At 31.5% G+C, this 24,703-nt stretch overlaps 1 protein-coding gene across 9 annotated transcripts in view; it reads left to right on the plus strand.

Annotated features, from left to right (window-relative positions):
* Positions 1-24,703, plus strand: part of GPHN (gephyrin) — a gene marked incomplete at both ends in the record, with an annotated part of 440,211 nt that overhangs the window by 266,561 nt on the left and 148,947 nt on the right. For 3 of the 9 annotated variants that reach the window (XM_084239836.1, XM_084239838.1, XM_084239842.1), the window contains one exon: positions 13,729-13,785. The exons of 3 other annotated variants lie outside the window; for them this stretch is intronic. In XM_084239836.1, the coding sequence (XP_084095962.1) occupies positions 13,729-13,785 (57 nt within the window). Of the gene's footprint in view, positions 1-13,728; positions 13,786-15,930; positions 16,003-22,919; positions 22,962-24,703 lie in introns of all 9 variants that reach the window. 3 more of the 9 variants (XM_084239837.1, XM_084239840.1, XM_084239841.1) reach the window with 3 other exon arrangements.

Consider the following 24,703-nt stretch of genomic DNA (forward strand, 5'->3'; position numbering starts at 1 on the left):
GATAGAAAATAATATATGGGGAACCTTACTTTGAGAGGATGATCAGAGAAGCCCTCTCTAAGGAATAACATTTCCTCGGGGATATGAAGGAGGAGTAAAAATAAAACGTAAGTTTTTGTTATCTGAAAGTGTTGAGAATTATAATTAGCAAAAACTGATCACTTTAAAAAATGATCACTTTAAAAGCAGTTGTCACCAACCAAGAACTCTCAGACTAAAACTTTTCATTTGTGTAAGAATAGTCTTATTTCAGTTTGTGTCATAATCAATTTTTAGTATCAGGTTTTTTTATTTTATTTAAATTTTTTTTTTTTTTTGCCTTTGACTACTGATTTCAAGTTGCAAGGCCCTAGTTTTAGCACTTAAATCTGTTCTAGGTGAACTATTTGTATTAAATGTATAATGTAAAATTTAGGACAGAGTAGAAGTCAAAACTGATTCTCAGGTTTCTAATTTGAATTATGGGCAAATGATTATGTTATTAACTATGTTAACAACTAGAAGTTATGAAGGTAAAAGAAAGGGAGATAAAACCTTTTGATTGTGAATGTGTACAGTCTGAGATATGTATGAGACATCCAAGGAATGATATCCAGCGCAAATCGAACATATGTTTGAGTTTGGCATCGGTATTGTTAATGCATCTCGGTTATAGTATTTATAATCTAGTGTGTATTAGTGATGGTCAAATGCTATACAAATCTCTGTCCACTTTTCAGACTAGATATGCCTGTCTGTCGTGTGTAGAAATAAATGTGTAAATATAGTTTCTTTACAATACAAATAAAATACAGTCTTGAATGATTAACACTAGAAAAATCACTTGCTAATAGGAGCCCTGAATTCAAGTGCTGGACCCTCTAGGTTATAACCACAGTATACAAAGCTAGTTATACAACTTTTCTGAGCTTTGTGTCTATGATGAAACTGATAATACTAACTCCCAAAGACTTTGGTGCTGGAAAAGCAGTGGTGAGTAAGTAGACATTATTCTTGCCCATAAAAAGACAAAAAAGCTACATGTTATAATAAAATTTAATAAGTGTTATGATTTATCTTCAGGTCTACACATTACTCTGAGAATAACCTTTAGAGGCACTTAACCTAATCTAAAAGGATTAAATAACTAAAAGTAACATGGTTCAAAAGTAACAGTTCCAACCTTTCCATCTTCAATTTATCACTAGGCAGTATTTAAACTGAAGAACTTCCTGTCCATTTGCATGTGTGCATCTGTTTTTCTTCCATCAAAAACTATAATATTAAAGGTTACTTTGGATTCACATTTTATGTGTTCACTGCAATATGATATCCTAGATTTTGCTTTGATTCTTTAAGATTCTGTAGCTATGGTGAGAGCAAGATATACCAAGTTTGGATTACCCTTTTGGTATGGTTATCACAATCTAATGAAGGCAACGATTTATTATCTTTTCTAAACAATTGTTAATAGATTGGAATTATATCCCGCTAAAATTTCTTTTCTAAAATGACATAATACTTTATTGTGTATGGGGGAAAAATAATTTCTTATGTCAGAAATTTCCTTTTAATGTAATTTGAAATGATTAATGATTGTCACTCCTTTTACTGTGTAAATAGTGAAGTATCTTTTAAGAACAAACTCAGAGTTTAGCCTTTTATTGCCCTAAGCAAAATAGTGCTTAAGCACTAAATAGTATATAGATTCTATTTAAGAGTGGAAAATATCTAAAAGATTCAAGTTCTAAAATGATGACAGTCTCTCTAAATGGTTAACTGAAAGGTTAATTCTATAACAGAGAAATTTTATTTTGAAATGAGCATGATTCACAACTTAAATGAGTGCTGATTTTCAGTTACAAAAGGCAACAGCATCACTATTAGAAATCAAAAGACCGAGGTAAAGAATAATGACTAGAGAAAAAAAAATTATCTAAATTCACTTATTACACTCATGTCTAATCTTACATTTAAATAAAATACAGACTTACGACATCTCTATAGGTTTCTGTTATTGTCCTTTGAGCAAAATTTAGATTACTCTGGATAACGAAAGAACTATTTTCTTAACTCACAGTTTTTAATGTGTCTGTCTGAAAGGTTGTGTGATTTCCTTTACGTATAAAAATGTTGTTATTGATGCAGGGTCTGGCTAATACTCCCTCTGAGATTTTTCCCTAGTGATGTTATTTTTTTGAAACTATTATTCATATTATCATCTCTTTCCTTTTGTGAACACGACAGTGATTATGTGTTTATGTTAGTTCATGGACTCTAAACCTGAGATACCCACATCTTTGGAGATTCTCATGAAGTTGCTAAAATTCTTGCCTAGATGAAGATACTAGCTGGGATCTGCAAGTTATTTTCCCTTCTTAGGAACCTAATTGAAATTAGTAAAACTACACTGAACATCAAGTTTCCTTCCTCTTTTCTGATATGCCAGCATTGACATATCACCATCAGTTCAGCTGATAATGACATTTTAGAAATTTATGGATTCTGTATATGGAATCAACAAACCCTAAAAAGGTTACAAAATAGTGAATTAGATCAAAAGTGCATAAAAATATTTTCTTTTGTGCAAAGTTAACTTCCCCATCTGGGAGGTATTGAGCAATAATATTCTCGACATTAGTGGTCAAATCAAGCAATTCTCAACTATAATAATCTCAGGACCACTCACACGTGTACTATTACTATTAAGGAGCTTCTATTTGGATGGGTTGTATCCATTGCCAATTATGTGCTAGAAATTAAAACTGAGAAATTTTTAAATGTTTGCTTGCTTCAAAAAAATAATAAATTCTTTAAATGCTATAAATAACATTGTTATTAAAAAAATTTCTAAAACAAACAAATCTGAAGAGAATGCACTGTTTTTTAATTTTTCCTAATATAATTTTGATGTCTGGTTTATTAAAGGACATCTGGATTCTTACATCTGTATTCAGTCTATTGTGACATATTGTTTTGGTTGAAAAATATGAAGAAACAACTTCAAATTCACACAATTATGTAGATTTAGGAAAAATACTTCTTTAATAGCATTTTCAGATATTTGTGAATATTTTGACACTACCTAAAGATTTACAATTGATAGTCTATTAAAAGTTACATGAAGTATGAAATCTAAAACCTGTCAAGTACCATCCAATATTCTGATATATAAAAATCCATTTATCTGTCCTGAATTTGAGGGGCTCTTATACCTAGGCATTATTTTGAAATATATTTATTGATCACTTGGAGAAGACAAATTCTTCCAAATGTTGACCATTTTATTATATCAAAAAATTCATCTTCATTAATATAACCAACCAAACTCATTTAAAAAAAAAAAAAACCTTGGAAGCTCTCAAGGTCACTGTGGCAGATATATCATTTCCATATTATTAACTTCTGAAAAGCAAGAATTTTATCAATTGGCTAAAAGCAACAAATTGTGTTCACTTTTCTTGATACTCATTTCATACATTTTTAAGAAAATGTCTACCAAATATCCGTCTGAAGAACTGCAGTTTTTAAGTCATTCTTTTTCAAACAAAAATAATGGTTTTCTTTATAAAACCTGACTAGTAAGGGATGCAACTCAAATAATTGTATAAGTGCTTTTCCTTGAGACAACCGTCATCTTTTGGTATGCAATGGAAGTATTTTGTTCATGCAAACTATTTTGTGACACTCAAAGGACAATAATAATTACTATTTCATTGAGGACAATGTTTAGTGAAATTAGCTTTTCTTCTTTAAAACTGTTGTGTTTTTTTTTTCTTTTTAATGTTAGTACAGGGTAGTAAACATTACAATGACTAGTCATCCTATTTGGATCCAGTGCCAATCCACCATTGCTTTTGTATCATCACTGCAAATGTCAACAAAGTAAAAGGGTGAATAATGTTTTACTACTATTATTAAAATGATTTTAATCTTGTGGACCCTTGAAAGGTGGTAGCAACTGTCATAGGTCTGTGGACCATACTTAAGGAACCACTAGTATAATCAAATGAGCAAACTTACTTCTTAAAAATATGTATGTTGAATTATGTATGTTGAATCTTAGTTTTCCCTATTTTCCTTTGGTTACAGTGGGAATCTCAATCCAGATTTTATCTCTTCTATAAATGATACCAGTTAGCATGTTTAATTAAGAATTATAAATGATGCACCAACTCTGTAATGCAGATTAATTTTCTGGCAAGGATTAGTTTTCTCTTCCCTTATTTAAAATGAGAAAAGACTTCACTAAGTCTTTTGAAGCTACAAGAACAGACACTATAATTCCCAGAAAACTCTACTCACTTCAAATGTGATATTATTACTGCATTTGGATAGCAACTAATATTTTAGATAGGACATCTTGTCTAACAGTTAGTACACAGAGAGCCCTCTTTTAAGCCACATATTCGTTGTTGGAAGATAATTTTATTATAAAAATTAATTGAAGATGACTTGTTTATTAAATTAGTTTAGAACATTTAAAATTGATAAAATTTTAAATAAAATTACAAATTTTCAGATTTTCCTAAAAAAAAATCAGTTCAATGTTTCTGAGCCAGCACCAATATATATGAGTACTTAGATGGCATCTTTTATTGTATTTTAATGCATTAATTACCTGCCTCCTATAGAATTTTGAGTAACTTATTTCCAATCTCTGTCACTATTGTCTGGTTTCTCCTCCTTTATACAGTATGTTTGTATTACTATTTATTCTGGTTTGTTAGAAAAACAGATTTTAGAGACTTCAAAAAAAGATCGTTCCCTTAAATAATTTCTAATGTTAAAGGAATTACTCAGTTATGATAAAGTATTCATATTTTGATAAAACTTAAATTATATAATTATATTTTAGCTATAATTTGGAGTCTATAAGTTATTTTAAATGGTTGTTCTGTGACATTCCACTAAGTATACAGGACTTTACATTGCTTTCTGTTTCTTCATTTCATTAACTGTCCTCTCTGCCTTTATATATAATAATATTTGAAAGTAGAATTCCCCCATTCTTCTCTAATTGTTTAATGTTCACAGAATTACATTCATTATTGAACTTAACTATGTATAACTCCCACCCCACAATATGAACTTGTAAATGAAATTTGATTATTTAGCCTGTGAAGATTCTGTTAATTATTAACTTTAGAATTAACAATTTTATAGCAGGCAGTAAATAACTAGCATAGTCATTTTTTATTTTATAATAATTATATACATTTCATTTTGGAAAATTTCAAAAACTCATATAAGCAAAAAAAAAGTTTATAAACAATCCTCAATAAATTTGAACTGTTAAAACTTTGCTTTATTGTTATGTTTGTTCTATATATTCAGATATTTTATATACATGGATGATAATAGGAAGGCAATGATTAAAAACTCAGATTCTGGAGTATAACATGCTTGATAATAATCTGCAATTATATCACTAGATCTTACTATGTTATAAACATCTTTTCCTGTTTTTAAATTATCTCTATATCTTTATTAATTATTAATTTCTATTCTAATCTGTGGATGTAGCACAGTTTTCTCACCAACCCATATTGTGGATATCTTAGTTTTTTCCTATTTCAAAGTTTTTTTTAAAAAGCTCTGATAATCTTCTGAAATTTAATGTTTTAAAGTCTTAATTAAACTTAGCAACTTCTATTAATTTTACTTTGTTGAAAATACATATAGAACTTGTTGGCCTTTGACTCCTAGTTTTTTATGGATACCAGGAATAGATCATTTTTATATCCTTTTTGAATTTAATCCATTAATAATCTGGAAAAAGCAGTTTTTAGCATTTTCCTTTGACTCATTTACTGGCAGACACTTAAAAATTATAAATCCAAAATTGTTTTAACAAAATTAACAGCACTGATAATGTAAAATATCGCACCACTTGGCATTAAAATTTGAGTATCAGACCTAGCCTGCCACTTTGTGAGAATTAGGAGATCTCAGTTTCTATGTCTGTAACATCATAATATTAAAATAAGTAGCCTCTAAAAGTTCCTCATAGACTTACCATTTTATTCCTTTGAGATATTACTATATTGACTGAATAAACAGATCGTATTGTATTATTATCCAATAAATATAAAATAATTTACATTTATTTATTTCAACTTCTGCATTTCATGCTAGTATAGTTAGTGATTATCATCTAAAAATGTTCTATCGCTTCTCGGCCTTTTGGCTAAGATCAAGTGTAAAAATGTTCTAACTTCAAGATCTTTCTCATTTAGGTCAAATTTTTCCTCTTAAAAGGAATATTGATTTCTCTTGGTATTCAGCAGTTGGTATTCGTGTTATATGAACATGGGGAGGTGGGAATTGTAGAAATACAAGGACTGGTGAGATTAAGAATAGTAGCTTTTTAATTTAATGGTTATAATTCTTATACAATTTTTATTAACAGATTGGGCATTTTTTTTCAAAAGTGCTCAACAAAAATAGCTTGTGCTGTCATTATTTCAACAGCAGAATTGACTAGAGAGAACCATGATTTAAATCTATATAATTAACTGACCTTATCTCATTCATGACTTTAATATAGATCCTATCCCAAACTAAACTACTCTCTAGATTTTTACATTTTAAAAAAATACATGTTTTAAAATTGGTCATGTGTTTTCTATTTTCATTAAAGACAAAACATAGATTAATTCAGAAATTAATGAGTACTGTTTAGTGGATATTCTATTTCAAATATTGTCCTGTATTGAAAATACAGCAATGGATGAACTTATAAACCCTCTCCCCAAGGATCTTAAGGTGAAGCTGATGATAAAATGAGTTTTACAACAAAGCTATCAGATAAAGAGTTAATAGCCTAAATGAAACTCCTGTAACCTCATAGAGTTAAAAAAGAATGAGTGGAAGACATTAAAAATTTTAAATAATACACATTTTACAATCAAATTGATGCCTATTTTTAATTTATAATCATCAACGTTATAAAAAAGCATGATATAACTATTCCTATTCACAATGTTAAGAACATAAATTTGTGTGACTTTTCAAACAAACAGCTTATACATCATATATGGAAAAGTTAAGGTGCATACACACACACATATAAAGCTTTTTTTTCTTTTTCTTATATTTCAACCAATTATATTGTTTCTAGAAATTTATCTAATGGAAATTATCGGAGTCCTCCAAACTTATGTACTAGATTGTTTATCACAACGATTTTTCATATTCATAAAAATTAGAACTAACCTTAATGTCTATGATCAGCTAACTTGTGGTATACACCTGAATGAGTTATTTATATAACTTAAAAGGCATCACTTGAATAAGACTAAATAACATGGAAAAATGCTTAAAATAAAACAGTTTATGAAAGTAATACATGGAGATGAGTCCAGTGCAGAAAGCCAGCCACATAACACCTTAGCCAGCAACTCATGATTGACCAGCTTGAAGTTCAGTGGAAAAGGAGGTCCACATTCACATGCAGACACAGGAGACTCTTAACAGAAGTCATTGTTCAGCTAACAAAACATTTGTCAATAGGAACACCAACAGGGGAGAATGTGGAGATGCTCACCTGACTACCCAAGATACTTCCATGGAGAAGGAAAAGGAGATGAAGGTTAAGAAAATGGCAACAGTTCTTTGGCAACTTGTCTTGTAAATGACAGTATTACTAGTCAAGGCAATGTAATACCTTCCCTAGTTATTGTCAAAGAAGAAAACTGTCCTAGGCCTAAAGAGGGACCTGTTTCTTTGGAGAATCCACTTAGCTCCAGAATAGCAGTTCTGGGCACTTCCAGGTAGGGTCCCTGCAAGGACCCCCTTCACAAGATGTCCTGATAGAAAGTGGGACCAGAGTTTCTCTCGAGCCTTGATGAGGGCATCCCTGAGCTTGTCCCTATTCACCAGGGCATTGAGTGAATCTCCATATCTGGAGGACAGCAGGAAATGTTGCTAGGAGCCCCCAAATCATACAGATATAAAAAACATAAAGATCTTTAGGAATTATTCTCAGTTAAATGCCCATCAGAGAAGAGAAATAATGGAAGGACATTTGTTTGTGCCTGGTGTGGCAAGGCCTTCTTTCATGTATCACAGCTACTCTTGCATAAGAGAATTCATGAAAAAGAGAAGCCTTTCACGTGCCGTGACTGTAAAATGTCCTTCAGCCAGAAAATCAATCTTCATGAAGAAATCCATGTGGTAGCAAAAGAGAAGCACTTCAGCTGTCTGTTTGCTAAACAAGATACCACCAGTCATGAACCTAACCACAGACCTGAGAACTCACCAGAAAGTGCCTTCTATGTTCCTCAGGCATACAACTTCCTTGGCCTCAGTCCCAAGGTCATATATATATATGAATATGCTTATTGATAGTTCTGTGGTATTTCTATATTTAGAGCATACTTTCTCATTACCTGTTTTATTTTCCACTTATTGTCTTACCCCACTAAAATGTAGGCTTAAGTAGGGCATCAATTTGTCGGTTTTATCTTCTAATATATTTTAGATGCCTGGAAAAGTGGCTACAAATTTCAAATAACCAGTAGATATAGCTGTCGACTAAGAAACTAGTAAACCAAACTATATGGATGACATTGTAGGTTATTTTACAATGATTTTCTAAATAAGAAAAATCTAAGTTTTTGTTTGTTTTATTGTATAGATAGGGTCTGGTCACAACAGAGATGTCTTTTGCCTGCTTTTCAGATTTATAGCAGATCTTCATAAACAATGTATTTGTTTTCATAGCTGCATTTATACCAGAACATTTTTATATCCAAGCTAAGTCATTCTAATCTTTCTAATCTAGTCATTCTCATCTTTCCATTATATTGAATGGACGTTTGAAAATTATTTTTCTGTGTCATACATAAATAATAATTCTTAGGAACATATACTGTACTATTTAAAAGTTGTCTATCCCAAAATGCCTAATCTTTAATATCATACTCTTGATGGGCTTCATAGTTATAGACAGATTTAAAAATTTGGAGAAAAAACATAGATTGAATTATTCTCTCGCTAGGAGGCAGACTTTTGCTTAAAAGTCTAATTTTATGTAGATTGTATTATCTTGGAATTAAAACTGTTATAGAAACTTAGGGATCAAATTATAAATATGTAATAGTGTATAAATAAATAATTTCTTATATAATAAACCATGAGAAGTTGAAGTCTTAAAGGATTTCCTAAGATTGAAAAATATATGGGAGGAGAAAAAGAGGGGTTCAAGGATCTATGACTTGCTACCCAGATCTAACTTTTGACTCACCATTTCTTCGTTATTTTTTGCAGTTACTTCCTTGCACTTCTCTCCTTTTACTGGTTTACTTTATAATTTTATGCTTTCTCCAGAAACATATTATTTTCATTGACACACTTATATAATTATCACTTATCTGACTTTCAGTTCTTTTTTCCCCCTCTTTTTTACTTTACCTTAATAAATTACAAGTGAAGCAAATTGTTTTACAATGAAGCACTAATTTTATTGGAAAGACCGAAAAATGGTGAATTAAAATATTAACAACTTCTTAAAAGTATTTGTTTACAAGCATTTAAATTTTGAGTTTTCAAGCAAAACTTAAAAAAATCTCCAAATCATAACTACCAGAAATGTTCTGTAACTGTATGTTACATACGTACGTACATACATAAGCAGATAAACATTGTATGATATTGGTTGGAAGATAAACAATTTCTAAGAAAAGTTTTCCTTCCTGGCATTGATACCCACTTTAAAAAAAAAAAAGCAGCTTAATAAAAAAGGACTAAAAATTGTTTCTCTCAGGTTAGTCTGAAACTAATTAGTTAATTCTGTCCCTGCAGAAGCAAATACATTAAATGTTTACTCTATATAATCTTATCCTGAATCTATATATAAAATATATCATGGGAATAAGAAGGGAGATTTACATTAGTCATTCTTTAGATGAGAGCCGAAATTTAATGAAAAGATCAGAGCCAGAGAACGTATGTAATACCAGCTGTTCTTCTGTTAAATTGTAACATTTCTAGTAAACCACTGATCCTCTCTAGACCTGAGATTTCACATTAATAAAACACACAAAATATACCTTTTTCTCAAGATTTTTTACCAATTTTGCAAATTAAAAAAAAAAAAATATGTGCACCCAGTGATATGGACACCTACCTCAATGTGGCTGCCACAAGCCCAAAATTTCTTGGAAGTTTTATTTTTTTTTAAGTCTTTTATTTTATTTAAAAATATAAAGTTGACTTTCTACCTCAAAATCTATATGTGTGCTTTAATAAAAATGTATCATTTACAACTATTCATTATTGGCAAGAGAAGTGAAGATAAAATGAGATAATTTTTTGCCCTGTTGAAAATGAAAATGATTTCACAGTAAACTCCAATTTGTAGAATTGGGCTAAATCGAAAGTAATCAATAACCCATTTTGTATTAGCATCTAGACAGTTTCTATTGTTGCTTGATATTTCTAGAATCCAAGCTCTTATTTTAGAAGGTGAATATAAATAGCAAAGTCATTTCACTGCTTTACAGGCCACATCGGTCATTATTCCCTGAGGATAGATTCCCCAGTAATTAATCCCTGAAGAAAGATTCCCAGAATGTTGCAAAAGAGGTAATATAGTACAATATTTTCAGACTATTTTTAATGGATATTTTGTTAAATTGTTCTAGCTGAGAGGCTGAATAGAAGATTGAAATGTTTTTGATCCTCTGGTTTATATCTTTACAATTTCTGAATACCTGCAAAAGGATTTCTTCAGCATAGAAAAATTGCTAGTAATAATGTTTTTTGTTTTGCTACTGGCATTATAATTCTTAATATACTTAAATTAATAACTTTAGCACTCAACTCCCACATTCTTTGCATCCATTTCTCAAACTTCATTTATTTTGCAATGATTCCTATATGAATATGAACATTTTCAGTTTAATCCTTTTTAGTTACTCATAGAGATTGTTCAGTCTCATAGAAAAATATATATGAAATTAGCCAATGATAGGAGGCTTATGTAATTTTCATGAAGAGTAAATTCATCTCATACCAATGCTGATCTTTTATGATTTCTTTTAAATACTTAATCAAAGAAAAGTAATAATCACACATTTGAATAGGAATTTTTAATACTACATCACAATTGACATGGTTGACTGTAATAGATGAGAACACTATTATTTTAAATCTATTGACTTGACTTTACTTAAATTTCAGTTTATGAAACAAATCTTTTTCAAACCCTTTCAGAGCTTTTCAGTATTAGTTATTATTACCTGTTTCAGTAGCCACCAAAAAAAAAAAAAAAAAAATCACAACACTTGAATTAGAGCCACTTTTGGCCTTGAGAATCACATTGGTTTTTTAAAGCCTTCCTTTTACAGTTTTGAATTTACAAAGGCAGATTTGTATACATAAAATTGATGTCAAGCATTGACAGAGGAGTTGTCTGCTCCCCAAAATACTTTCTTAAAATGTATTATAATCAATTTTTCACATACTTACTTCAGTGATTATCTTTTATCTTCTCATAACTCACTGTTTAAGTTTCTGTACTTGTACTTAACATTTAGAACTAAAATGGTTTAGGAAAATTTCTTCCATTAATAAAAATAATAGCATGAATTCCTTCCAAAGTTTGAGATATAGACCTACAGATAGATAGGTGGACATATATGCATCTGTTGGAAGCATCAATTTTTCCAATCCCTTTATTTCCAGTCTATTAAATGAAAGCTATTTTATTTTTTTATATGCATCACAAAGCATTTTTAGGGAATACAACTTTAAACTAGAAATCAGAAACTGTGTATGTTGTCCAGGACTCATCAACTTCCTTTGTAACCATGAAGAAGCTACCTCATGTTGCTAGATTTGATCTAATTTGAAGGATTCTAGAAATTTAAAAAAAAAGTAGAAAATGGTGTTCACTTGTTACTAAATAACAATTCTAAAAGTATCCATGTTTCTAAAAGTTTTCAGAAAGCAACACAAGGCATTAGACTCTGCTTGTTGTAGGAAACTACCTAGTCTATCTTTATAATCAAAATATTGTTAGTCTCCATTTAAAATGGGAAACACCTTTTGATATAAAGATGTTCTCTGAGGGCCTCCCCGGTGGTGCAGCAGTTGAGCACTGGACTGCGAAGCTGCCCGCAGGCTCTGCAACACTGGTTTGATCCATGGCTGCTGGGTGAGGGTCCCACATGGCTCTCCTGCCGTGCCTGCTGCTCCTCTCAGCAGTGTACTTCCTCAGTCTGCCTACTCTGCTCCCTGCTCTGGCTCTGGTGAATTCTCTCACCCTCCAGTGCTTCTGACTGTACCCAGTGCTTGTATACATAAATAAATAAATCTTTAAAAAAAAAAAAAATGTTCTCTGAGATAAAAGAAAATAGCACAAGAGAATAACAAGATATTATTATTTCACTGTGCATACCGAGGCCCTCCCTTATAAAGTGTTGTCATTCTGATTAATAGCTGTTTCTAAATTTAAGAATTCTGTTTAACTTAGAATGAGAATTGGTGATTATCAATTGGTGATTATCTTTTGGGTATAACATTAGTTAATAGTGAAGAATTAGTAAATACTACATTAAATAAAACAAAAAGTTTGATTTTTATGTGCCAAGATGCATTTTTCCATAACAAAAATTCAGTTTTCTCAGTTATTATTCCTAAGCAATCTCCACATGTTATCAAAGATGTCCTAAAAGGGATAAGACAATCTATAGCCTGCTCTCAGGAAATATAGTTTTATAGCATAATTAAGTCTCATTTTTCCTCAGGATTTTAACACTGGGTACTGGGCTTTACATCGATTCTTCCTTACTGTCAACAACAATAATAAAACAAAAAGGAGCATCACAGCTATCTTGCATCTGAATGGGAACCATCATTCTGCCAGTGTAGGAATCCACAGCACAGAAGTTCTTCATCTGAAACCCACCCCCCCCTGCCTTTTTTATTTGCCTTCCTCTTTAATCAAAATACTAGTTTTTGTTATAGTGCCCTGAAAAAGCAAAAGAATTTTAGTTTTTGCCCCATCTAATAACACATGATGGTGGTCTTTCTTTTCTCTTCTATAAAGTGATATAAAACAAGTTTCTTAAATAGCAGTTTTAATTTTCATTTCCCTTATTTTACCCATGAGGATAATTCAGCTGAAATAACAGAAAGCTTTGAGGGAGTGACTGTATCTAACTTTGGTGTGGCATTAAAATTTTCTGGTTGGGCAGCACAATTGTTTAATTGGGAATCACAGTGACAGCTGAATAACCTCAGTGCTTTGGTCAACAAGCAGAGGAGCTTCACTCTGTCACCTTTCAAGAATGATGCTTGTCAGGACTGATCTTTCCACTACACTCATGTTTTTAGTCATACTAGTGTTGTTTTCTGATATTACAATGAGATAGACAGGAAACCCTGAAAGAGACAAAGTTCTGTGCTCAGGTATATTTGTAATTCTTTGTTCTTCATAAACCAAATGCAAATGTAACACTACTTCAGATACTGCTTCATCAGAAGTCCCCAAGATAACTAAAAGTAAGTGCCCATTTCCTCATCTCAGGAACAGTGCCATAACAAGGACGGGATTCTAGTGACCAGCCTATATACAGAGCATGTCTTTAGCCTCTGGGTTAGTTAATTCCTTGGCCTCCTAAGAGGTACCTCAAAGAGTCAATTGATGTTTTTGCATGTGTTACTTACTAATGTATAGAAAAATTTTTAAGTTCACTTTTTCTTTATTCTGTCTTTTTTACCCATCTTCCCTCATTGTAGCAAATTAGACGGCCGGATGAAAGCAAAGGAGTTGCTAGTAGAGTTGGATCCCTCAAAGTAAATATGTTTCTAACATTTTTTTGGCAAAATTTCGTCTATAGCCTACACTTCTTCCTTTTTTGGAGGGTGGTGGGAGGAAGGGGGCTTTTTCCATTTTCACCATCCCATTTTTTTTTAATTTTAATATTTTTTTGGCTGTCGGGTCATATTTTTTTGTTTGTTTGTTTGTTTAAGCTACACATAGAGCAACCAGCTGAAGGCAAGCTGCCAAATAACTAGTTTTGAATGGCACCGAAAAACAAGAGAAAGTGCAACTGCCTTATTACAGGTGCCTATAATTTGGGGTTTTAGAGTATACCGTTCCTCTGATTGATGTCACTAACTGTGTTCTAAGTTCCTGTTTCACAGAGAACTAATATTTATTTTCAGGTTATCTCCCTTTTTGGCTTTTTGGTAAAAAGTAAATTACATATTAATTTAGTGTCATTACCATATGTAGTTCATTTCAAAAAGTAGTTATGAATTAATAACTTGTATTTTATATATATGTATAATCTTATGAATTAGAAAGAAAAGGATTTTATATGTTGCTAGTAGAATGGACTCCTAATTGTATTTAAGCACTCTTAATCACCTTTGCTTTTTTTTTAAGTTAAAAAATTGATATAATAATCAAAAGAAACCAATATATTTTTAAATGTTTGCCCACTTATGTCTATGATCTGCCAGTATACAACTGGAGATTTCCAATCTGATGGTTCCATTTGCTAGTTGTTAAATATCCATTTAATCAGTACATCTTGGGCAGTACGTTAACATGTAATCACAATGAAAAGGTAAACACATTACCATCCTTAAGAAACAGACTAAGCCATTGATCACTTTTAATGCTGCCACCATAAATGCAAGTTAGAAAATTTTCTGAATTCTAAAATTATGCAGAGGAACCACCCTCCAAATTAACCACTTCTTTTATCTTAATCGTAATTGTCCTTACTGCAATAGTAACTTAATCAAATGCCAGATAATTTATTGCACTGGGAAATCCCAAAATTCAATAACTAACTTAGGGCCTAATATTGTCATTTCAATATTTTACACACTTCCAATTTGTTCCACTTAACAGTCTATGAAGCACTAGTTTCTTCACTCTTTCCTCTCCTTGCCTCTTCTGCCTTCTTAGTTTTACATTTTTGTTGTTGTTTATTTGTTTGTGTGCACACACATGAATGTGCACATGGATGAAGGTGTATATGTGTGTTTGTGTCCTTTATTCCAGACCAGCCATCTTCTCTGTTCTCTAACACTGCTGTATATGGGGTAGCAATTTTCTTAAAATGTTATTTCATTAAGGACAATAATAGGGGATGGAAAGTGTTGATTATATGCCTATATCAAAAACACGGAAAGGTAAAATTACTCAGAAAAATATGAGTTTATGTATCCTAATGATATATTAGCAGCATTCCTCACTGTCTACCTGTGAGGTATCACTATATTTTTGTTTTTAAGAGATGATAAATCCACTGTTGTTTAGATTATGGCTTATGACTCACATTCAGTGAAAAGGTATATAGCACAGCATAGCTTTTTGGAAACTACTTCTGGTGAAATAAAGACAAAATGGCATCCATAACTGCAGCACCATATGCCATAAACTGGATTGTGTGTGCGAGTGTGTGTGTTAATTATCTCTAAGTTCAGCTTTGGATGTATAGAACTTCAAGTTATAATTGTGTATTGTGTTTTTAAGTGTATATACAATATGACTGTATATACATGCATATTTGTATAACAATAAAACATACCTTTTAGGGTTCAATCAGTTTAAATGGATGCAGTCTTAAATCAAAAGGTCTATTTGGGAAAGACAAGTTTCATAATTTTTAAATATTTACTACATATTTCTACCAAATAGAAAATTTTAATGAAAATCTCTAGGGGATAATAAGGATAGTTATAGTATTTGTTTTCTTTAATACTTTGTGGGGGGAAAGATTCTATAATTAAAATGTTGGCTTTCTAGTCATAGTTTTATTGAGTTTGTATTCTTGTTTTCTACAAAAATCTTTGATGTTTTGAAATGTTTGCCAAAGGCAGTGAGAAATGTATAACACTATGATCTTATCTTTAAAAGGAAAAAGGAAAACTGAAAAGAGAACAAGTTGCTTTTTCAATTCATTTTCTGATGTTTACATGTAGCTCCATCGAAAGCTGGAGGAGCTCAGAGATCACCTAGAAGGCAATGTGAAAGGATACTCTCTCAGAGTAAATGTACGATTTCACTTCGTGATTTTTTTTTCTTAAACTTCTGCTGACTGGTAACACCAAATCTAATTGGTTTGTCCTTTCATCTCATCTTTTTTACTTTCTGTCTCTTTTCTCCCTATCTCTTTCTCTCTTTTTTAGCTGCAGCTTCATGCTCACGTTTACAAAATAACATTTAAATTGGCAGGGTAGAGGACCATCAAGTCACACTAACATTACTGTTGATTTAATGATGTTTTGGCTCCAATGCACACATACACAAACTCTTTCTTTTCAATATTAGTATTTCTTACACAATTGTATAATTTTCTGAGGCTCTTTTCATGAAATTTCATTTGGAGCTTTTCCACTGACCATGTCTTCTGCCCCTGTTGTATGTCTCAGTAGGATTATAAATTATGGCCTGAATTCAAGTGATAGAGCCTTGATGATTCAATATCAGTTGTCAAGGAAAATGATCAGTTACAGTGTCATCATAGATAACCTGGTAGGTAGACATATTTTCTGAGTGAATAAATTTCTGTTAACTAAGATTCTTTGGAAATAACTCTGAGATGCCTTTTGTTTTAAAATAAATTAGACAGTAAGCATCTTTACCAGGAACACCATTCTGTAATGTCTTACAAATACTTGAGAACCTTGAGTTATAATTGTTTGTTTTGTCTACCCAAGACAACACTTTGAAGAACAATGCCTTTTAGCCTCTTAGTACTGTATATATATATATATATATATATATATATATATATATATATATATATATACATCATACAGGTAATATTAACAATTATATTTTTATGACCAGATTGTTTGATCTTTCTCCTGAATATCTTTAAAATAAGTGGAAGCAAAATTTCTAAAATTTTAATGGTCTAAGTATAGCAGAAGAAAAGCTTAATTATAGCAGTAAATAGTTTCTGGTTCTATTTAATCCTGATAGCCCATTCCTGGAGCTTTCCTTAAAAAGTTCCTGTGCGGGGCCTCCCCGGTGGCGTAGCGGTTGAGCGCTGGGTTGCGAGGCTGCCCGCGGCCTCTGCGGCACCGGTTCGATCCCCGGCTGCTCCCAGGCCACCGGAGGAGGGTCCCACATGGCGCGCAGACCTCTCCTGCCGCCCGCTGCTCCCCTCAGCGGTGTACTTCAGTCCTTCTGCCTGCTCTGCTCCCCGCTCTGGCTCTGATGAATTCTCTCACCCTCCCGTGCTTCTGACTGTACCCAGTGCATGTATAAACAAACAAACAAACAAACAAACAAACAAACAAACAAACAAATAAATAAATAAATAAATAAATAAATAAATAAATAAAAGTTCCTGTGATTCCTAGTCATGATTTACTTTCTCCTATGATTCTTGCCATACATTTTATTCATATTGCTATAATAGCTCAGCTATAAAGGATGGAATAAAAAAATAGACAGGGTAATTCTCTAGTTTTTCAGCTTATTTTTAATTATATACCATGCATAGTTATGTATATATCTATATTAAATTTCTGATTAATAAAATCCAAAGTCATTTTATCATTATTAATCATTAAATTACAATATATAAACAGAGAACAAAATTAATACATGTCTCATTTTTTCTACCTGTTTTTTAGAGCAAAACTTTAATGTATACTGATAAGTGCTTATAAGAAATCTAAAAAATCTCCTAACTAGACTATCACTGTGTTAGACATTTCCAAAAGAACTACTGATCCTTAAAAAAAAAATTACTTTTCAGCCCCCTCTCCATTATATTAAGGCACTGTTACTATTGTGGATAAGGTAAACATTATTAGGAATGAGTTTATCATTCTAATTTACCATTCTAACCATAACCTTCTAATAATAGTCTCATAAAGGGAAAAAAATACAGATACATTTTGATTTTAAAGATGCTAAAGAACATAAGATTGTAAAGCTGAGAAGTCTCTGAAGTATTTTTTTGAGTTAATCCTTTCCTATGCATATTCTTATAAACTTGAAAGATCATCCATAATCACCCCCAGGATCTATTCCACTGTTTCTTGTAACATGTAGGAATGTTATGATTAAATCAATCTAAACCTGTCTGGATATTATTCTGGAAACCCCTAAAAAGAGTGCAGTAGCATTAATATACGTGTTTCGTGTCACACACTTCCCTAAACAATAACAGATGTGATACTATTTTTCTTTCAATCAAACCAAGACTAAGTGTTGACATTTACTAAGGCCTTTATAATATGGAGTTTAGTGTTAGATTGGGGTTAAATTAAAAGTTCTGTGCTTCAAAAATTGGGTTATCTCATATCATTCTTCAGTTTCTTTTTTTCAACACTTTACTGCATGATAAAGTACATAGTGACTAATCTCGACATCTCCATCTTTTGTTTCATTTTACTGGGTAACATTTTTTCCCGATTACCTTTTTTTCTAAAAAAAAAAGATTGAATATGAGATATATCAATCTAAGATTCCCATTTACTAGAAAAGGATGGGGAGAAAATACTATTAAAAGGCAAATAGTTTTCTTCTTTAAAGAATTCAGCTAAGAAAAGAAGCAAATCAAATGCTTAGCTGAATGTTCAGTTTTTCTCCTTCCCCTTTCATTTCCATTTCCTCAGAATGCCTTAAAATATATCTTATATATTAAAAATTGTCCCTGAGAAGCAAAATAAAGTTATTCTCAGTACCACAGTCTGTACAAACATTTTATTTCTAAGATGAGATAAATTGGTATATGGTAACTGTTTCATTTTGTGAAAATTTGTTACAGATGTCTACATACAAGAGCAAATATATGGGGACCTTTTAAGTCATTGGAGCATTGCTAAATATTTCAATAAGGTGAAAGATTCAGAGCTATATTGCCAGTTAAAGATTTTATGTAATAATTGGAGGTGAAACATCATTCAGAAGCTCAGGATAAGGATTTAATTAAATCATTAATAGTTGTCATCTATATGATACATTATTTCTTAGAGAGGAAAGACCCCTATGTCCTGTTTTATTATAGATACTCAGTGATATGAAGTAGAATATATTCTGTTACAATGTAATTTTTATAAGATTTAATTTTACTTCTCATGATAACATACTTATTTATCTTACAGTGACTTGGGAAATATTAGATTCCTAAATTCTAAATGAAGACTAAATCACCTTTTTCTGTACATGCACAAAGCTGAAATATCTGAACGCTAATGATAAAATTACCATCTTTTGCCTAAGTAGAGTTTGCTTAATTTAATGACAGCAAAAACCTACAAATACTTAGGTTGATAATGTGTTGACTGAAGAATGAAACTACATAAAGGAAAAAATTGTCTTTTTATTCAAATACATGAAGCTTGTGTAATGTATATTAAAAGTACACAAAATTGAAGAAAAGTGCAAGCAATATAAGAATTGGAAAACATAGGATGACATAATGCAAACTAATCATTTGTTTAGATACTGTAATTCAAGATAAATTTATAAAATTGATGTTAATTGGTGAAAGAGCAATGGAGTCCTAGAAAGCCTGAATGTTAAAATTTTCAGAAAATAAGAGCAGATAAATGTTCATGAAATAAAGACAAGTAGAAACAAAAGAAAGGAGAGGAGTAAAATCACCTCAAAATCAGCACCATTTTATTTTCACTCAGTCTATGTGATATGACTGTAAGTTTCCATTCAGCTACAGATTGGTTTTAACTAACCAAATATGTTAATTTTTTTTAATTTTGGCAAATAGTAAAAGGGAAGGTGATGTATGAAGACAGACTGTTGGCTTATAAGTGAACTGAAAAAAAAGTTGATGAAAGAGAAGCAATATGATAATGATCTTTAAGTGATTGCTATGCTCAAATAAAAGCATATTATTATTGAAGAGGTAACATGTCCAACCTTAAAATGAGACTGTATTTAAAACATCAAGAAAAATATTTGAATCAAATGAGAAAGTAATGTATTTTGAAGAATGAGTTTTAAATATTTAACAGTTTCCTGAGCTTTGAAATAAACCTAGAAGAAAATTTTTTGAAAATAGTATAAAACAGGGCTAATATAAAAATGAATTAGATAGTTGTGATTTTTATAAATCTTTTAAGATCAATATTTTATTCCAACCTTTAGTTAGTTCTGAACTAACTCTTAAAATTTTTGATGAAATGTTTTTGGGGGCTTTTTGCACTTTTACATTCATCATTAATGCTATAACTCAAGGGTCAGCAAACTACTGCCCTTAAGCCAGATTCTGTTTCTCTTGTGTGGGCCCTCATACTGGGAACGATTTTTGCATTTGGGAAGGGAGTTGGAGTCAACTGCATCATTTTATGACATGTGAAAATTATATGAAATTCAAATTTCAATGTCCAGAGTAAAGTTTTTTTGAAACACAGCTACACTCTTGTGTTTATACCTAGTCAGTGGTTGCATAGTTGATCAGTTGCAGCAAAAAAACTTATGGTGTAGAAATCCTAAAATAATTACTATCTGACCATTTACAGGAAAAGTTTGTCTAGACCTGCTGTAAGTAGTTAGGTTTTTGGCAGGACATTGACAAAGGGATCACTGTAATAGAGGTTGTGTAAAATTATCTTCATTTTAGAGCTTGAGTAAAGAAGAGCTACTCTTCTTGGAGTGAATGGTTTCAGATCGTTCTGCATACACTCATGTGTTTAGAAGAGTTGATCCCTGATCTTCTACCTTTACATCTTTACTCTATATTATTCCTTTTTTAGCTCTTCTCTCTTCACTTGCTATCACACACACAAAAACACACAGAGTAAGCTCACCCTAATTACCATTAAACCCTTCAAATATAGAACTGTTGTGTAGTTCTATCTGGAGATCCCTTACAGAGATTTAGAATATGAAGATAAATTCCATTTCTGCCCTCTTAAATTTTTTTAAATGTGCTTTTAGAGTATTTTTGCTGTATACATTGTATTTCTCTATTATGCAGATATATCTTAATAAAGATATCTCCCCTAAAACCCATGATCAACTTTTGATTTCTGTTAAATTTTCATGTTACCTTATCTGAAATCATATTCTAGAGCAACTGGGCAAGACACTCTGACATGATCAAGTAATAAATCATGATATATGTAGCACTTAAAAATCTAAGAGGTATGTACTTTGAATCATCCAACTTGGATCGAAAGTACAGCTGGAACATTAGTCCTTAGATGAGTCTTCAGTAGCCTTTAAATGAATAAGCATCAGTTTATTTGTATACTCTACTTTTTAGGCAAATTTTGATGTCTTTTGGTTCTTGTATGTATTGTCTGAGCCTCCATAATCTTCCTTGTTTGACATTTTGGCATTTACTCAAATTAATAGTATGCATTTATTTACTAATTTTTCATAATTTATAAAATTCTGAGTACCTTCATAGATGCTATGTAATAAATATGAGCAGACTTCAATAATGATGAAGACAACAGTAAATCTATTTTAGGGTTATCTCTTCAGAAAACAGGCTACTTTTGCTACCTTTGGTTATTTGAACTCACTTAACATGCAAAGCTAATTAATACAACTCTGAGATTTCAATTCTACTAAAAAATAACAAAAATTTATCTTATGTTTCAAACACATCTATAACACATCTGTGAGTTGTTTAATATTTACTGAAGAATTGCCCTTCTCAGAATTGACTTTAATATAAAAGTAAGATATTAATAAAAGATCTCCTAGACATGTGAATTTCTCTAGTAATCAAAAACAGAATTAACTGTGGAGGAAAAAGCCAAGACTCAAATTGTTTTGAAAGATAAAATTTTTCACTTTTATGTGTATAGTTATAGAAACATAACAAATATGCAGAGCAAGGTTTTCTTAGAATTAACATCTTGCTAAAACAAATAGATATGTAGGTATTTTGGGGGAAAAAAGGTTTAATTTCTTAATATCTATAGATTGATCATATTTTTAAAAGTTTCTATGAGTAACCCTTTGAGTAGCTGTGATAAATTCTATCGCTGTGATGGTAAGTGTAAAACCTTCTAAATAGTATTTTTCAAGCAGTTTAGGTTTTTAAGGATGGAAGAAAAAAGTTTTTCATTTGTTACATAAACACTTATGAAATGCCTACTGAATTCTGCTGTGTTGAACACAGTTAAAGAAAAAATTCAGATAACAAGTTCATTTCTGATTCCTCTACTGTGCCATCTCCTCCTATATATTCATTTCCCACCCAAATTTTGTAATTTGGAATTTCATGAAGAATTTGTAGCTAGAGAATGTAGACTTAAAAATTTAACTCATATGGCATTATGGCAACCACAGAATGAGTTGGCAGTGTAACAACCTAGAAAGAAAAACAGATAGTTATCACTAAAGACATGAAGATTAAAAATGGTTTAAGTATAAAATAGTTGTTTTTAAAAAAAAAATCAATGATATTCTGAATGAAAGATAGTCTGGAGAAGAGTTTTATATTCAAGTTTTTATATCTTTTATGCTGTTGCTACTGGCATATACTACATGCAGAGTCTCAGTGATGCTGAAAATGGAATTATAGGAACAGGATATCAGACTACTGAGCTGGCTTTGGTGCCCTCTTTAAAGAACAATATGAAGATGTACAGTAAGTTCATCCTATAAATAAGCTAACTCATAGTTTGTGATAAACCAGTAAAAATCAGTGTGGTACCATAGGAAAAAAAAGTCATCAGTGTTTTTGCTTTCCTATTAACCGTAAATGAACATCTCAGCAAGATTATGCTAGATTCTAATAAGAGAGATTCATCTCTGTCATGGACATTTCTTACATGCCAGGAATTTTTTTTTTATCAGAAGGTTATCCTGAAATAGCTTGATCCCTGACATTTCAAACTCAAATGTTTGCTTATAAGGCTGTTTTATTATCTGGCAAATGTGTTGGTGATGGAGCCATCTAAATCTGAGACCCTTACTATGCTATCATTTCCTCTTTAACAGTGTTTTCTTTTCCCCACTGCAAAACCAGGCTCGGCTTCCCTCGTGCTCATCTACCTATAGTGTATCTGAGGTATACTTTGCACGTGTTTTCTTACATGGTCAACAACATGCTCGCCCTCACCATTTTTCTTATTTTATTTTCCTTTTGCCTTAATTTATTTTGCCTTGCACTTTGCACTTGGCTGGAAGGGATGAGGGTACCGATGGGGAAAAGTTAGCTGTTTTAGGTGGAAATTTCTATATATTTTATTCTGCACTTGTTTTCTGAGTAACTTTTTTTGGCAGTCACTTTACCATGCAAAAGGTTAAAACCCAAATCACCAACTTAATCGTAACTACCAACTTAACTCCATAAATATTCCTTTTACCCAGGTAATTTGTCTTTAAACTCATGGTAACTAAAGACAAAGACTTCAGTTTGCAGACCTGCAGAGGTGTGTCCCTGGTAGCTGGAGATTTACATTAAATTAGTGACAATCTGTACAATTACCCACAGACACAGAAAGCATCCAAAAGTGGTTACTAAATGGGAAGTTAATGATTCCCCTATTTTTATATAAAAAAAATTTGCTCCCTTTCAAAAGATGGTTAGGTTACTCAGGAAAAAGAAGATACTCATGTATTTATAATATTCTTAGAATCTAGAATTTATCACCCCTGAGATTCATGTTCTTTTACCAAAATATTTTATATGAAATTTGACCTACGTCCTTTGCATTTTTCAGAGATTTAATTGCTCCTTACTGTGTGAAACCACACCATAAATGGTTTTTCTGGTTTTTGTAAATCAGATTTATTGAAATATTATAAACAGATACTGAATGTCATGAGTAAACTTTCCAAAGCTGGGGCACTGTGAGTAGCTAATACGGACTTCACAATATGACTAGTAAATAAAAAGACTTTAATAGCCTTAATTTTAAATTGTGATACCTTAATTTTTTACATTATATATATAACATTCTGCATATTTTTACATTTTACAGGCCAGTATTGTCAGCTTATTTCTCATTGTGGAAATACAATGCCATGCCAAAAAAAGAAGGAAAGATAGCATTAACTAAAATACCAGTTAGTATATGCAGAACCACAGACAGAATATCATATTTTGAATTCAAAATTTAAGAAAAAGATTTGAAAGGAATAGCATGACTAAACCCTAGATAGCCTCACAAAGTTGAATATTTAGAGTCTTCTTTTATTCTTTTGCAAGTTATAGCTATTACAGCCTTTTTTTTTTTTTGAGACTGATTTTGTGGAGAATTAATTTCTTCTTGAAATATAAATTTGTAGGGAGAAGCAAAGTAATGAAAGGCAAATGAATTACTTATGATATCAGCAAAAACTTTTGAAGGGAAAATTGATATCATCTCATCATCACATTTTTCATAGGTCTTTTCTTATTCCTCAGGATTATGCTTCCCTTTGTAAAAAATATATAACCCATTTCTTTCTGCCACTTCATCCAGGCAATTCTCCATTTCCCATGAGAGTGTATAAGAAGTCTACCATTGGCATCATCTCCAATAACAGCCTACAGCATCTATCAGGGTATTACTTTCTCTGTGACAGCATGTGTACAGGAGGGCTCTGAGGTTGGAATGTGGAACTGGTTTTTGGGGAGGATGGGATTGTGTATGCTGTGGCATTTGGTCCATAGCATCCAGCTCTTAAATGAACTCTGGCTTTATCTGAGTTTGTTTATTTCATTGTGACACATGAGCTTTATTTATTTGTCATGAAGTATGTTTCTCTTTTTGTCATTTGTGGTAGGATTTCTATTCTACTCAATGCCACATCTTTGTGGACTCC

Source organism: Talpa europaea (assembly GCF_964194135.1).
Source record: "Talpa europaea genome assembly, chromosome: 8".
In the NCBI taxonomy this organism is placed as follows: Eukaryota; Metazoa; Chordata; class Mammalia; order Eulipotyphla; family Talpidae; genus Talpa; species Talpa europaea.